General features: G+C 43.9%; 1 protein-coding gene across 3 annotated transcripts in view; it reads left to right on the top strand.

The window, feature by feature from the left end:
* Window positions 1–7108: 7108 nt before the first annotated feature.
* The window catches only part of LOC139563881 (metabotropic glutamate receptor 1-like), a 31512-nt gene continuing 22477 nt past the window's right edge, over window positions 7109–16143 (top strand). Inside the window, exons 1-2 of one of the 3 annotated variants that reach the window (XM_071382872.1) lie at window positions 7109–7485; window positions 8316–9138. In XM_071382872.1, the coding sequence (XP_071238973.1) occupies window positions 8409–9138 (730 nt within the window). In that variant the 5' untranslated portion in view covers window positions 7109–7485; window positions 8316–8408. The remainder of the gene's footprint in view (window positions 7486–8315; window positions 9139–16143) is intronic. The other 2 variants (XM_071382871.1, XM_071382870.1) reach the window with 2 other exon arrangements.

Here is a 16143-nt window from a genome sequence, read left to right as displayed (position 1 = left end):
CCCGCCCCCTCGGTTAGCGCGCACTGCGCCCGGCCCGCCACAGGAGTCGCTGGAGCGCGATGAGACAAGGATATCCCTACCGGCCAAACCCTCCCTAACCCGGACGACGCTAAGCCAATTGTGCGTCGCCCCACGGACCTCCCGGTCGCGGCCGGCTGCGACAGAGCCTGGGCGCGAACCCAGACTCTGGTGGCGCAGCATAGCACTGCGATGCAGTGCTCTAGACCACTGCGCCACCCGGGAGGCCCCTAAGGCATGGGGGATTAACCCACACAGGGGGAGGCCCGAGGCTAAACTCCCCAATCAGAGACTTCCAGACATGAGCCAAGTCAGAGAGGGGCAGCACAGTGAGGGAGAGGGAGGTGGAGAAGGAGGTGTTTGTCGAGGAGGAACCAGGGAGCTGGGACTCCTCTCCTAGTCCTAAATCTGAGCTGAGCTGGATCAGCTTGTTTCACAGTCCCCTGGACGGTCAAGAGAAGAGAACCTGTTGGGAATTGGTGGCCGGTTGCAAGGAGGAAGCTGGTTGAAATTTGTTCGCCGGTGAAGAGAAGAGAGCTTGTTGGTATCTGGTCGCCCTCTTCTTGGAGTAGAGACTCGTTCCTGCGGTCCTTGTGCATGTTCCAGTTCAGCTTATTTTTGGCCTCCTCATCCACCCTCATCAATGGGGTACACTTCCTTCTGTTGCTCATTATGACAGCCATAGGAGAGGGTAAAATGATGTCAGGATAGTCACACATAGGTGCTCAAGTATATTCATGACGTCATGAAGGTGATTGGGCGAGTGAGTCCGTGTGCACCCGTCAATTAACAGCTCCAGTGAAGACCATTGAGCTATAATAAGAACGGTGAAGACAGTCTCCGGTGTTGCTTTGCTAGCTACCTAGCTATGTTTATTGTTTTATTAAAGCCAGCTAAGCTTAACAAAGAGGATGGCAAGGTACAGATTTGGACTCTGCTCTATTTGCTGGGGAAAGAAGCTGATCAAGTTTTTCAAGACATTGCCATTTTCCGTGGAGGAGAATCAGAACGATTATGAGACTGTTATGAGGGTAAACTGGACAATCATTTTGTACCCAAAGTGAACACTATTCATGAAAGAGCCCGCTTTCTTTCATCAGAGTGCCCAAAAGCCCAGCTAGCTGATACCGTACATGTGCTTTCGACACTGCCAAGAAGGAAAATATCCGGGACATGTTGGTCAAGTTAGATTTTAGATAAAGAGTTGTTGGGGAAGCTTCAGCTGACGCCTGACTTGACCCTCGACAAAGCGGTAAAGCTTGTGAGGCAGTAAGAGCAAGGGGTATATTAGCGAATAAGGGGCTAATGCTAACAGTGCACAGCTCGGTGAAGTAGCATACAAACGCTCATCTCACAATGAGAAACAGAGACAACTGGACTGAACTGTATGGGTCACTTTACACCTAGTACTATTTGGAAAGAAGAACCGTTTTCAAGGTTGTGCGCTACTGGTACGACGTCAGGTGCAGGAGAGCAGTGAGTTGTGATCAGGCACACTTTTATTTGGCAAAAGCACAAAAGACAGACGCAACTGCGTCAAAAATCCTCCAGCCACAGGTAAAAGTCAATAAGCGGGAAAACACTCACAAATATACAAATGTATGACAAATACATACAACGGGTCAAAATACGATATCCGGGGGGAAAACCAGTCTGGCGCATCACACTAAACACGTAACAAAACAATTTCACACAAAGACATGGGGGGGTTGACAGAGGAATAAATACATGCAGTGTGATTAGGGAATGTAAACCAGGTGTGCAGGGAACAAGACAAAACAAATGGAACAAGGAGGAAATGGAGCGGCGATGGCTAGAAAGCCGGTGACGTCGACCGCCGAACGTCGCCCGAACAAGGAGAGGAGCCGACTTCGGCGGAAGTCGTAACAGCAGTGTAGCTTCAAAGTGTATGTGATAAAGGGGCCATCTGCTGGGCTGTAATGTAGCTGCTGTTGCAGTGGGCTTGGTGAAGAGAATAGAAGAGACTCAAAGCACTGAGCAGGTTGAAGATACGACCAATCAAAATAAGCCTGAAAGATGATGCAGTGCCCTACAGTGTAAACACAGCCCTATGTGTGCCAATGCCCATGCTCCCCAAGGCAAAAAAGGAGCTTGACCGCATGGTGGCGAGTGGTGTGATTAGGGAGCCTACACAGTGGTGTGGTCCTATGGTTCTGGTACCCAAGAGAAACAAAGACCAACCTAAGGATATGTGCTGATTTGAGAAGATTCAACAAATCAGTGAAAAGGGAGCAATACATTCTACCCATCATTCTACCCACTGTTCCCTGGGCGCCGAAGAGGTGGATGTTGACTAAGGCAGCCCCCCATCATCCTTGAGATGTTTCTAGAACTTGATTGGAGACCACGTGTGGTAAATTTAATTGATTGGACATGATTTGGAAAGGCACACACCTGTCCATGTAAGGTCCTACAGTTGACAGTGCATGTCAGAGAAAAAACAAAGCCATGAGGTCGAAGGAATTATCCATAGAGCTCCGAGACAGGATTGTGTCGAGGCACAGATCTTGGAAAGGGTACCAAAAATGTTCTGCAGCATTGAAGGTCCCCAAGAACACAGTGGCCTCTGTAATTCTTAAATGGAAGAAGTTCGGAACCACCGAGACTCTTCCTAGAGCTGGCCGCCCGACCAAACTGAGCAATCGGGGGAGAAGGGCCTTGGACAGGGAGGTGACCAAGAACCCGATGGTCACTCTGACAGAGCTCTAGAGTTCCTATGTGCACTGACAGAGCTCCAGATGTCACGGCTGTCAACAGAAGTAGACCAAGGTGAAGCGTGGTGAGCGTACATAATCCTTTATTTATTATGACGCCGACAAAAACAATAAACAATCCAAAACAACCGTGAAGCTAAAGGGCTATGTGCCACAAACAAAGTTAACCTCCCACAAAGACAGGTGGGAAAAAGGGCTACCTAAGTATGGTTCTCAATCAGAGACAACAATAGACAGCTGTCCCTGATTTGAGAACCCTACCTGGCCAAAACATAGAAATACAAATAATAGAACTAAAGAACATAGAATACCCACCCCAAATCACACCCTGACCAAACCAAATAGAGACATAAAAAGGATCTCTAAGGTCAGGGCGTGACACCAGAGTTCCTCTGTGGAGATGGGAGAACCTTACAGAAGGACAACCATCTCTGCAGCACTCCACCAATCAGGCCTTTATGGTAGAGTGGCCAGACAGAAGCCACTCCTCACTAAAAGGCAAATGACAGCCCGCTTGGAGTTTTCCAAAAGTCACCTAAAGGACTTTTAGACCATGAGAAACAAGATTCTCTGAAACCAAGATTGAACTCTTTGGACTGAATGTCAAGCATCACATCTGGAGGAAACCTGGCACCATCCCTATGGTGAAGCATGGTGGTGGGAGCATAATGCTGTGGGGATGCTTTTCAGTGGCAGGGACTGGGAGACTAGTCACTATCGAGGGTAAAATGAACAGAGCAAAGTACAGAGAGATCCTTGATGAAATCCGGCTCAGGACCTCAGACTGGGTTCAACATCCAACAGGACAACGACCCTAAGCACACAGCCAAGACAACGCAGAAATGGCTTCGTGACGAGTCTCTGAATGTCCTTGAGTGGCCCAGCTTGAGCCTCGACTTGAACCCGATCAAACATCTCCAGAGAGACCTGAAAATAGCTGTGCAGCAACGCTCCCCATCCAACCTGACAGAGCTTGAGAGGATCTGCAGAGAAGAATGGGATAAACTCCCAAATATAGGTGTGCCAAGCTTTCAGCATCATACCCAAGAAGACTTGAGGCTGTAATCGGTGCCATAGGTGCTTCAACAATGTACTGAGTAAAGGGTCTGAATACTTATGTAAATGTCATATTTCCGTTTTTTTCTAAAAACCTTTTCGCTTTATTATCATGGGGTATTGTGTGTATATTGATGAGGGAAAAAAACTATTTAATCCATTTTAGAATAAGGCTGTAACATAACAAAATGTGAAAAAAGTCAAGGGGTCTGAATACTTTCCGAATGCACTGTATATATAAATAGCTTACCTCAAACACATGTCAGGATAAACTACTAGAGCTAAACTGAAGAACATCTTCCCCAGGTGGGGATGCCTAAATGTGCTAATTACAGACAATGCTCCCCAGTTGTCAGGTAGATCTTTCACGCAATTCTCGAAGGACTATGATTTCAGACACATTACCACCAGCCCTCACTATGCCCAAGCAAATGGTGAGGCAGAGCGAGCCGTGCAGACAGCCAAAACGATCTTGAAGCAGGCTGACCCATTCTTAGCTCTCATGAACTACAGAGCAACGTCACTGCACAGCACAGGTGTGAGCCCAGCACAGCTCATGCTTGGCAGACAGCTCCACACCACAGTCTCCAGCCTGGAGGTTAACCTACAACCGGCATGGCCAGACCTCCAGCAGGTGAGACATGTCGACGAGAGAGCAAAGCCAAGGTACAGTCATGTCTACAACAACAGGTACAACGACAGAGCCCTTCCAGAGTTCCGGCCCGGAGTCAACGTCGCCTTGAAGCTGGATGACGAACGATGCTGGACAAAGGTGGCTTCAGTGCTTCAACAGTGTGACACACCCAGGTCATACTTGGTCCAGACAGACAAGGAAGTGCTGCGCAGGAATCCACGCCACCTAAAACCCCTCCACAGTGCTTCAGAGACTTCTCCAAAGGGTTGAGAGGAACACACAGAGTGTGACACAGAGTTGCACTTACCTGTTCCAGATGCCGGCCCACCTCCTGTCTGCACCACAGACTCCAGTGCACATGACTTCTAGTGGCAGAGTTTTCAAACCACCAGACAGATACAGAGACTATGTGCAGTAGTTAACGCATCATCTGCATTATGTGGCAGAATAACCCCACTGCAGCTATGAAGGTGACTGGCAGTTTACCCAGCTCACCTTAGGGTAGAATATAGTTAATGTTGAAGAAACAAGAGACTGTTGTAGGAAATGTTCTGTCAACAAAAAAGGAGTTGATGTTTCATGAGTTGATTAACTTTTTAAAGACAGAAAAGTTTGTTTATGAATTCATATGTTAGGGAGACAAAAGTTTATTACAGAGTGATGGGACTATAAACATTAATTCATGTAATGTGATGTTTTTAAACATTTTAGAAATACATGTCTTAAAAAACTAAAAGAAAGGATGATGTGGCGGATTGTAACTATTTTATTATAGAGTAGGGAGCAAGTATATTCATGGCCTCATAAAATATGATTGGGCAAGTGAGTCCGCATGCACCCAGTGAAGGCAGTCTCCGGGGTTATGTTGCTAGCTATGTTTTTGTTAGATTCAAATGATATTCACCTCTGAATTCTTCATATAAAGCATAACACTAGAATGATGAGGAAAGAATTGCCCACATTAAAGTTTGCACCATTTTTTTTTAGAGGGAACTGACTTATGCAGAACAAATAGTTAACAATGCAACGACACTTAAGAAGGCAACTGTAACACTGACAACCACAGATACTGGTGTAGCTTTCTCTTACATTGTTGCAAGCTCATCATGTAACAAAACGTTGCAGTATGGGATTTCTACATTACAGAACCATTGTTGACATGTAGTAGCTCAATAATCATTCAGTAACCAGTTGTCAATATGTGAAGACAATTAGCTACTCACAACCAGTGGTGGAGTACTTAAGTAAAAATACTTGAAAGTAGTACTTAAGTAGTTTTTTTCGGTATCTGTACTTTACTTTACTATTTATATTTTTGACAACTTTTATTTTTACATCACTACATTCCTAAAGAAAATAATGTACTTTCTACTCCATACATTTTCCCTGACACCCAAAAGTACTTGTTACATTTTGAATCCTTAGCAGGACAGGAAAATGGTCTAATTCACACACTTATCAAGAGAACATTCCTGGTTATCTCTGATCTGGCGGACTCACTAAACACATGCTTAGTTTGTTAATGATGTCTGGGGGTTGGAATGTGCCTCTGGCTATGCATACATTAAAAAAGAAAAGAAAATGGTGCTGTCTGTTTTGCTTAATATAAGGAATTTGAAATTATTTATACTTTTACTTTTGATACTTAAGTATATTTTACCAATTACATTTACTTTTGATACTGAAGTATATATTTAAAACCAAATACTTTTAGACTTCTCCTCAAGTAGGATTTTAATGGGTGACTTTCACGTTTACTTTTATCATTTTCTATTAAGGTATCTTTACTTTTACTCTAAGGCATCTTTACTTTTACTTAAGTATGGCAATTGGGTACTTATTCCATCACTGCTTACAAGAAGGATCAAGAGCGACAGGATAACGAGTGGCCAAACCACAAGGTTTTATGATCATCTGGCATAGACTTTCCATGGTTACAAAAATAATATCCCTGCACGTCATGATTACCTTCCCTCTTGTAAGTAAGATACATTATGATTGTGTCTGGCTAGGATGGCACAGACATCTTGCTAACAAACTTTGAACATTTACATTTGATTTCTCACCAAGCGTTGGCTCTGTTCCTGCAGACAAAACAATAGACTGGTCCGGTTGTTCAAAACCAGTCAAGAATGGACTTTACAGTCTTCTTGTACAGACTGCTGCTTTTCCGCTACTGTGCACCATGTTTTCATGCAGGCCGGAAATGAGGTGGCGTCATAACCATAGAATTAGGAATTAGAATAATATTTAATTTATTAGGTAATTTAATAGGATCTCTACGGTCACAACAACATTGAACAGGAACCGTCAGGCCACAGCCACTAGGTCGCATCATTGCTCTCCATTCCTCTGTAGAGTAAAAAAGGTGTCTCTTCCTCGCTTGCTTGTCCCTTTCAACTTGTTGCAGTCACACTGCACAAAAAATGCATTAAGATAATTCAGTCAAATGCAACAAATATGTAGGCTAGTGTCGATATGTTACATATCTGCTAGTATCACTGGTTTAGCCTACTTGGTTACAAGGCTATAGCTACAGATGCCTATAGACTAATTTCATACTTATAATACTTATCTTCTTATTGTAGGCCTGATTCTTCTTATTGTAGGTATGATTATACCTTTTATTCTGAAAAATAAATAATGCGAACTCGTACATGCAATCAACTATTTTATTGAGCCTACATTACCCCCATGCATTTACTTTTGAAATGATGGGCGTGTCATTGCAATGTACTGGACGATACTCCGGATAGAGACAATCAACTCCACTCCATACGTTTCTATCTCTCTCTTCGTACTGTCTTTTATCCGGGCCAAACAATGCATTCTATGTGACCCGGTTTTAAAGATGCATGCAGTGATCAAGAGGAATCGAAGGGGGCACCCATGCTCCCTTTCAGAAAGATAGAGAGCTAGAGGTTGGGGGAAAAACGAGAGAAATACTGTATTAGCGCTGCAGAGGCTTATTAAACTTGGGCTCCAAACTGAGAGGTTCAGGAGACGAGGAGATACGCAATGTTTCCGAGGCAGCAGGTGCAGGTATGTACACGCTCTAACGTTATGATATCTAAGGTATTTTAGGCTATAGTGAATGCAAAAAGGTGCAATATAACATGAATGGAGGAGATTGCTCCTCATGTGAATAGCAATGATGGTAAGCATTGCTTTAGTTATTTGATTACTAGCCTACGGCATTTCATTTACAAATGTTCTGGGAAAAAAGTGAAACTGTAAAATACCCTATTTTACCTAAACCGTTTGTAGGTGATTATCAATTGGAATGTCAATTAGATGTTGACAATGTCGATATATAAATAATAGAATGGTAAATTATATGATATCTGATTAATTGATCATTTCAATGGAACATTTAAGCAGCATTTTAAGCAGCAATTTATGTAGCTAAACACAATCTCATCGTGGGTGGGCAAATTATTGTGAGCCCAACGGTCAAGTCAGAACCTAGCGCTGTCCAAGGTACTGAAACCAGCCGCGCAAACCAACCATCGCACAAATCAACTTTTAATCAGCCTCCTGTAGACGGTTTTTACTGTAGGCTATAGATTATGAAAGGCGTTCAACGTCGTCTCTGACTGTACGCAGCTCTGGATAAGAGCGTCTGCTAAATGACTGAAATGTATCAAATGGTTATACATAGACTATTAGTACTTGAATTATTCAAGATTGAATGTCAGATTGGCTTCTGCAGCAGCCTATAACTATATTTGCCTTTGCTTAAGTTGTGTAGCCTATTAAAAGAGTTGCCAAAGATAGATTGGCAACACATAGCTGTTTATCATCACTTGTTGAAAAACTTGTTGCAAAACTTGTTTCACTTGTATCAAACTTAAATGAATGTCTCTCATCAGCAGGAAAGACATCAGTGAAAGAGGAGATGATAGATCCTCAGCTCTCCCCAATGGCCAAGCGGACATGATTATATCCCCACGACTGTTGACACCATGTGGAATATGATTTACCTGAATGTTATTAGGTTTTTGTATTTCCTTATTCTACTGTATGATGCGTTCGTCTCCCCCAGTAACATATTTGAGAGGTCGGTGGTTTCTAAAGCTGCTGGGTCCCGCTCGGTGGCCAGAATGGACGGGGACATTATAATCGGTGCACTGTTCTCGGTCCACCACCAACCGTCAACAGAGCAGGTAGCGGAGAGGAAGTGCGGGGAGGTTCGGGAACAGTACGGCATCCAACGAGTAGAAGCGATGTTCCACACTTTGGACAGAATCAACTCCGACCCGAACCTTCTACCCAACATCACTCTGGGGTGCGAGATCAGGGACTCCTGCTGGCACTCCTCGGTGGCTCTGGAGCAGAGTATTGAGTTCATTAGAGACTCTCTCATCTCGATTAGGGATGACGACAACAAAGATGGTACATCCAGACAGTGGTGCATTGATGGGACGCCTGCAAGTCAGCCGCCCACTACCAAGAAACCCATAGCAGGTGTCATTGGACCTGGGTCCAGCTCAGTGGCTATCCAGGTCCAAAACCTCCTGCAGCTGTTTAACATCCCTCAGATAGCGTATTCTGCGACCAGCATAGATCTGAGTGACAAAACGCTCTTCAAGTATTTCCTTAGGGTTGTGCCCTCTGACACCCTCCAAGCCAGAGCCATCTTGGATATTGTCAAACGCTATAACTGGACCTATGTGTCAGCAGTCCATACAGAGGGTAAGACACTTTCCATGTTAAATTTCTAATCCAATAAGTAATTGGCCTGCATGTTGCCTACTGACCATCAATGTCTATTCAAACACAATTTTGATAAAAGTTGTGTTGGGTATTGAACTGTGAATATTCACATTCTAGATATATACATAGTTCTATCCAATTGATTATGATCATTCATAACACAGGGGGATGCTGAGGGGAGAACGGTTCATAACAACTGCGTAGCAAATGGAATGGCATCAAACACCTGGAAACCATGGAAACCACGTCTTTGATGTATTTGCTACCATTCCACTGATTCCGCTCCAGTCATTACCATGAGCCCGTCCTCCCCAATTAAGGTGCCACCAGCCTCCTGTTATTCATAATTCATAATCAGAATGGATTTAGGTCAAAAAAGGAGAGGGGTTCAACATCATCCACCATCAAGTTAATAGCCTGTCCTTGTTCATTCAGGCCTTCCTCAGCCCTCTGGCCTACAATTCACGAGGAATCCTTGACAGGTACAAACCATTAAAGAGAAGCCACTTTCCCATGGTCAAATTCTGTGGTTGCTACAGATTTGAGTGGGCAACAATCCTAGCCCTTCAAGGTTCCTCAACCCTGGCCTAGCCAGCAGCGTTTGAGGGGCTTAATTGGGTGTGGAGAGAAGTCTCAGAGCAGTAAAGGTAGCGAAATGTTTGGATTCAACTGTAGGTTCAGGAGGAGGGAATAGCCGGTGTGTAGTTTGAGTTTGGCACATGATTATTACAGGCTTGGATCTATGAGGTTCTGTACTGTCAGTCAGTGTCAATGGTCAGTCAAATCAGTCCGTGTCCATGAACTCAACTATTAATTAACATTTTTACACAAGCTATATCAAAGCTATATCAACCCACTATCAGATGGGTATACAGATGGACACATTGGTTTTCCTTATGTTCCATTTGAATGGATCCAGCAATGCTGAAAGCAACAGATTGTGATTATTTTCCATAATTGAAGTAGTTCAAATAGCAATCATGACTACACATTTTTTTTATAAAGAATACTACGTTAGAAGCTTAAACATGACAGCATTCCATATAATTATTTGTGTTGATGTACATACTGTACACAGAGATATCTTTTTTTGTTGGTTTATCAATTTCTGTTTAGAAATTCATGTGTGCTATTTACTACCGCAACCCACTGCTCACAATCCACTACTAACAATTCACTACCAGAACCCAATACTCACTATTCACTACAGCAACCTACTACTCACAATTCACTACCAGAACCCAATACTCAATATTAACTACCGCAACCTACTACTCACTAATCATTACCGCAAACAACTACTCACTATTCACTTCCACAACCCACTACTCATTATTCACCACCACAACCCACTGCTTACTACCCACTACCACAACCAACTACTCACTATTCACTACCACAACCTACTACTCACTATTCGACACAATAACCCACTACTCACTACTCACTATTCACTTACACAACCCACTACTCACTATTCAATAACGCAACCCACTGCTTACTACCCACTACCACAACCCACTACTCCCTAATCGCTATCACAACCTACTACTCACTATTCACCACCACAACCCACTACACACTATTCACCACAACAACCCATGCTCACTATTCACAACCACTACTCACTATTCACGATTCGCTACCACAACCCACTACTCCCTAATCGCTATCACAATCTACTACTCACTATTCACCACCACAACCCACTACTCACTATTCACTACAACAACCCATTGCTGACTATTCACTATTCACAATCAAAACCCACAACTCACTATTCACTCTTCACTACCCACTACTTACTTTTCACTACCCACTACTCACTATTCACTATTCGAAATCACAACCCACTACTCACGATTCACTACCACAACCCACTACCCACTACTCACTATTCACAATCACAACCCACTACTCAATATTCACTACCCGCTATTCACTATTCACTACCGCAGCCCGCTACTCACTATTCACTACCACAACCCACTGCTCACTATTCACAATCACAACCCACTACTCACTATTCACTACCCACTACTCACTATTCACTACCCACTAATCACTTTTCACTGCTCACTACCCATTACCACAACCCACTGCTCACTATTCACTACCAACCCCCACTACTCGCTATTCATTACCGCAACCCACTACTCACTATTCACTATTCACTACCCCGCTACTCACTATTCACTACCACAACCCACTACTCACTATTCACTACCCACTACTCACTATTCACTACCCACTACTAACGTTTCACTACCCATTACTCACTATTCATTACCACAACCCACTGCTCACTATTCACAACCCACTACTAACGTTTCACTACCCATTACTCACTATTCACTACCACAACCCACTACTCACTATTCACTACCCACTACTAACGTTTCACTACCCATTACTCACTATTCACTACCACAACCCACTACTCACTATTCACAACCCACTACTCACTATTCACTACCCACTACTAACGTTTCACTACCCACTACTCACTATTCATTACCACAACCCACTGCGCACTATTCACTACCACAACCCACTACTCACTATTCACAACCCACTACTCACTATTCACTACCCACTACTAACGTTTCACTACCCACTACTCACTATTCATTACCACAACCCACTGCTCACTATTCACTACCACAACCCACTACTTACTATTCACTACCCACTACTAATTTTTCACGACCCACTACTCACTATTCACTACCACAACCCACTGCTCACTATTCACTATCACAACCCACTACTCACTATTCACTACCACAACCCGCTACTCACTATTCACTACCCACTACTCACTATCCACCAACACAACCCACTACTCACTATTCACTACCCATTACTCACGTTTCACTACCCATTACTCACTATTCACTACCACAACCCACTACTCACTATTCACAACCCACTACTCACTATTCACTACCCACTACTAACGTTTCACTACCCACTACTCACTATTCATTACCACAACCCACTGCTCACTATTCACTACCACAACCCACTACTCACTATTCACAACCCACTACTCACTATTCACTACCCACTACTAACGTTTCACTACCCACTACTCACTATTCATTACCACAACCCACTGCTCACTATTCACTACCACAACCCACTACTTACTATTCACTACCCACTACTAATTTTTCACGACCCACTACTCACTATTCACTACCACAACCCACTACTCACTATTCACTACCACAACCCGCTACTCACTATTCACTACCCACTACTCACTATTCACTACCACAACCCACTACTCACTATTCACTACCCATTACTCACTATTCATTACCACAACCCACTGCTCACTATTCACAACCCACTACTAACGTTTCACTACCTATTACTCACTATTCACTACCACAACCTACTACTCACTATTCATTACCACAACCCACTGCTCACTATTCACTACCACAACCCACTACTTACTATTCACTACCCACTACTAATTTTTCACGACCCACTACTCACTATTCACTACCACAACCCACTGCTCACTATTCACTATCACAACCCACTACTCACTATTCACTTCCACAACCCGCTACTCACTATTCACTACCCACTACTCACTATTCACTACCACAACCCACTACTCACTATTCACTACCCATTACTCACTATTCATTACCACAACCCACTGCTCACTATTCACAACCCACTACTCACTATTCACTACCCACTACTAACGTTTCACTACCCATTACTCACTATGCACTACCACAACCCACTACTCACTATTCACAACCCACTACTCACTATTCACTACCCACTACTAATGTTTCACTACCCACTACTCACTATTCATTACCACAACCCACTGCTCACTATTCACTACCACAACCCACTACTCACTATTCACAACCCACTACTCACTATTCACTACCCACTACTAACGTTTCACTACCCACTACTCACTATTCATTACCACAACCCACTGCTCACTATTCACTACCACAACCCACTACTTACTATTCACTACCCACTACACATTTTTCACGACCCACTACTCACTATTCACTACCACAACCCACTGCTCACTATTCACTATCACAACCCACTACTCACTATTCACTACCACAACCCGCTACTCACTATTCACTACCCACTACTCACTATTCACTACAACAACCCACTACTCACTATTCACTACCCACCCAGTACTCACTATTCACTACCACAACCCACTGCTCACTGTTCACTATCACAACTTGCTACTCACTATTCACTAACACAACCCACTATTCACTATTCACTAACACAACCCACTATTCACTATTCACTAACACAACCCACTATTCACTATTCACTAACACAACCCACTATTCACTATTCACTAACACAACCCACTATTCACTATTCACTAACACAACCCACTGCTCACTACTCACTATTCATTACCACAACCCACTGCTCACTATTCACTACCACAACCCACTGCTCACTATTCACTACCCACTACAAATTTTTCACGACCCACTACTCACTACTCACGACCACAACCCACTACTCGTTATTCGCTAACACATCCCACTGCTCACTACCCACTATTCATTATTCACTACCACAACCCACTACTCACTGTTCACTATCACAACCTACTACTCACCATTCACCACCACAACCCACTGCTCACTATTCACTATCACAACCCACTTCTCACTATTCACAACTACAACCCACTACTCACTATTCACTGCCACAACCCACTACTCACTATTCACTGCCACAACCCACTATTCACACCCACAACCCACTACTCACTTTTCACTTTTCACTACCACAACCCACTACTCACTATTTACTACCACAACCCACTACTCATTATTCACTACCACAACCCAATACTCACTATTCGCTACCATAACCCACTACTCACTACTCACTACCACAACCCACTACTCGTTATTCGCTAACACATCCCACTGCTCACTACCCACTATTCATTATTCACTACCACAACCCACTACTCACTGTTCACTATCACAACCCACTACACACTACTCACTATTCACTACCACAACCCACTACTCACTACTCACTATTCACTACCACAACCCACTACTCACTATTCACTACCACAACCCACTACTCACTACTCACTACTCACTATTCACTACCACAACCCACTACTCACTATTCACTACCACAACCCACTACTCACTATTCACTACCACAACCCGCTGCTCATTACTCATTATTCATTACCACAACCCACTGCTCACTATTCACTACCAGAACCCACTACTCACTACTCACTACCTCAGCCCACTGTTCACTATTCACTTCCACAGCCTGCTACTCACTATTCACTGGTCACTTTTTACTACCCACTACTCACTATTCACTCTCACAACCCCCTACTCACTAGTCACTACCTATTTTGTGAACCAAGTCCTTCAGATATCTGCATCTTACTGGGGAGGTGGTAGCAGGTAATCTACAGCATATGAGACCTGGAGACCGAGACAATCCTCGGCTTCTGTAGCTACAGTTTTGCTCTGCAGTACAGTGCTACCACAGATAGAACAATGAGACAGATATTTCACCAGACGTATAAATGTGAAGCATCCGGTTGGCGTTTCCACTCACTACCAAATATGGTGATGAGAGGAAGCCCAGTGGCTGGCAGTGGGAGAAGATGGTGCGAGATGGATTTTGTCCGATGTTCTGCTAATTTTCTCATCGATGAAACATTTAATCTCCATACAGTTTTCTGTTTCCAAAACTAGAATATGCAACACACACAGAGTGGACTGCGTTTTGTAGACTTTACCCTTTGCCAAAGTTTCAAAAAGTTACGTTGTTTAGAAGGAGTTCAAGGGGGATTTGAGTTTTTGCACACGCCACACTTCACAGAGTAGTCATTCCCTAATGGAAATATGCAAATAAATGCTAAAATGCACCAATAGGGCCTCCCGGGTGGCGCAGTGGTCTTTGGCACTGCATCGCAGCGCTAGCTGCGCCACCAGAGTCTCTGGGTTCGCGCCCAGGCTCTGTCGCAGCCGGCCGCGACTGGGAGGTCCGTGGGGCGACGCACAATTGGCCTAGCGTCGTCCGGGTTAGGGAGGGTTTGGCCGGTAGGGATATCCTTGTCTCATCGCGCTCCAGCGACTCCTGTGGCGGGCCGGGCGCAGTGCGCGCTAACTGAGGGGGCCAGGTGCACGGTGTTTGCTCCGACACATTGGTGCGGCTGGCTTCCGGGTTGGAGGCGCGCTGTGTTAAGAAGCAGTGCGGCTTGGTTGGGTTGTGCTTCGGAGGACGCATGGCTTTCGACCTTCGTCTCTCCCGAGCCCGTACAGAAGTTGTAGCGATGAGACAAGATAGTAATTACTAGCAATTGGATACCATGAAAATTGGGGAGAAAAGGGGGTAAAAATTTTAAATTTAATAAATAACTAAATAAACTAAAATGCACCAATAGAATCTCACTAGTTCGTGCTTGGCTCTGCCCATCTCCTTGCTTGTTCTTCCAACTGGGATTAATTTGCTCCCATTTGAAACTCTCTGGTCTATCTTGGGTTAGTTATAGAAATCTTTGCTGGTCTGTAGATTATTATACAGTAATTAAGATTCCAGTTCCAGGTGATGAGATGTCTGAATGACATCAGGGTCATAGCTGCTTGCCTGATGTGCATATGAACGTTCCTCATAGTCACAGTGTGCATCCTATTGTAGAATATTCCCTACACAGTGCACTACCCCTATGGGCCCTGGTCAAAAGTAGTGCACTACCCCTATAGGCCCTGGTCAAAAGTAGTGCACTATAAAGGGAATAGGGTTCCATTTGGGATGCAAGAACAGACCTCTGATCTGTCTGCAGTGAGGGAAAGTTGGTGATGAACTGATTAAAACTCAATTACATTTCTGTTCTGGTGCACCTTCGTTATGTACCAGACCGATGAGCAGAAGGATTAGTATTTTTTTATTATTATTATTAAATAC

This window comes from Salvelinus alpinus, chromosome 34, assembly GCF_045679555.1.
Source record: "Salvelinus alpinus chromosome 34, SLU_Salpinus.1, whole genome shotgun sequence".
Classification (NCBI taxonomy): domain Eukaryota; kingdom Metazoa; phylum Chordata; class Actinopteri; order Salmoniformes; family Salmonidae; genus Salvelinus; species Salvelinus alpinus.
Note: the sequence above shows the minus strand (reverse complement) of the source record. Positions and strands in the feature narration are given on the sequence as shown.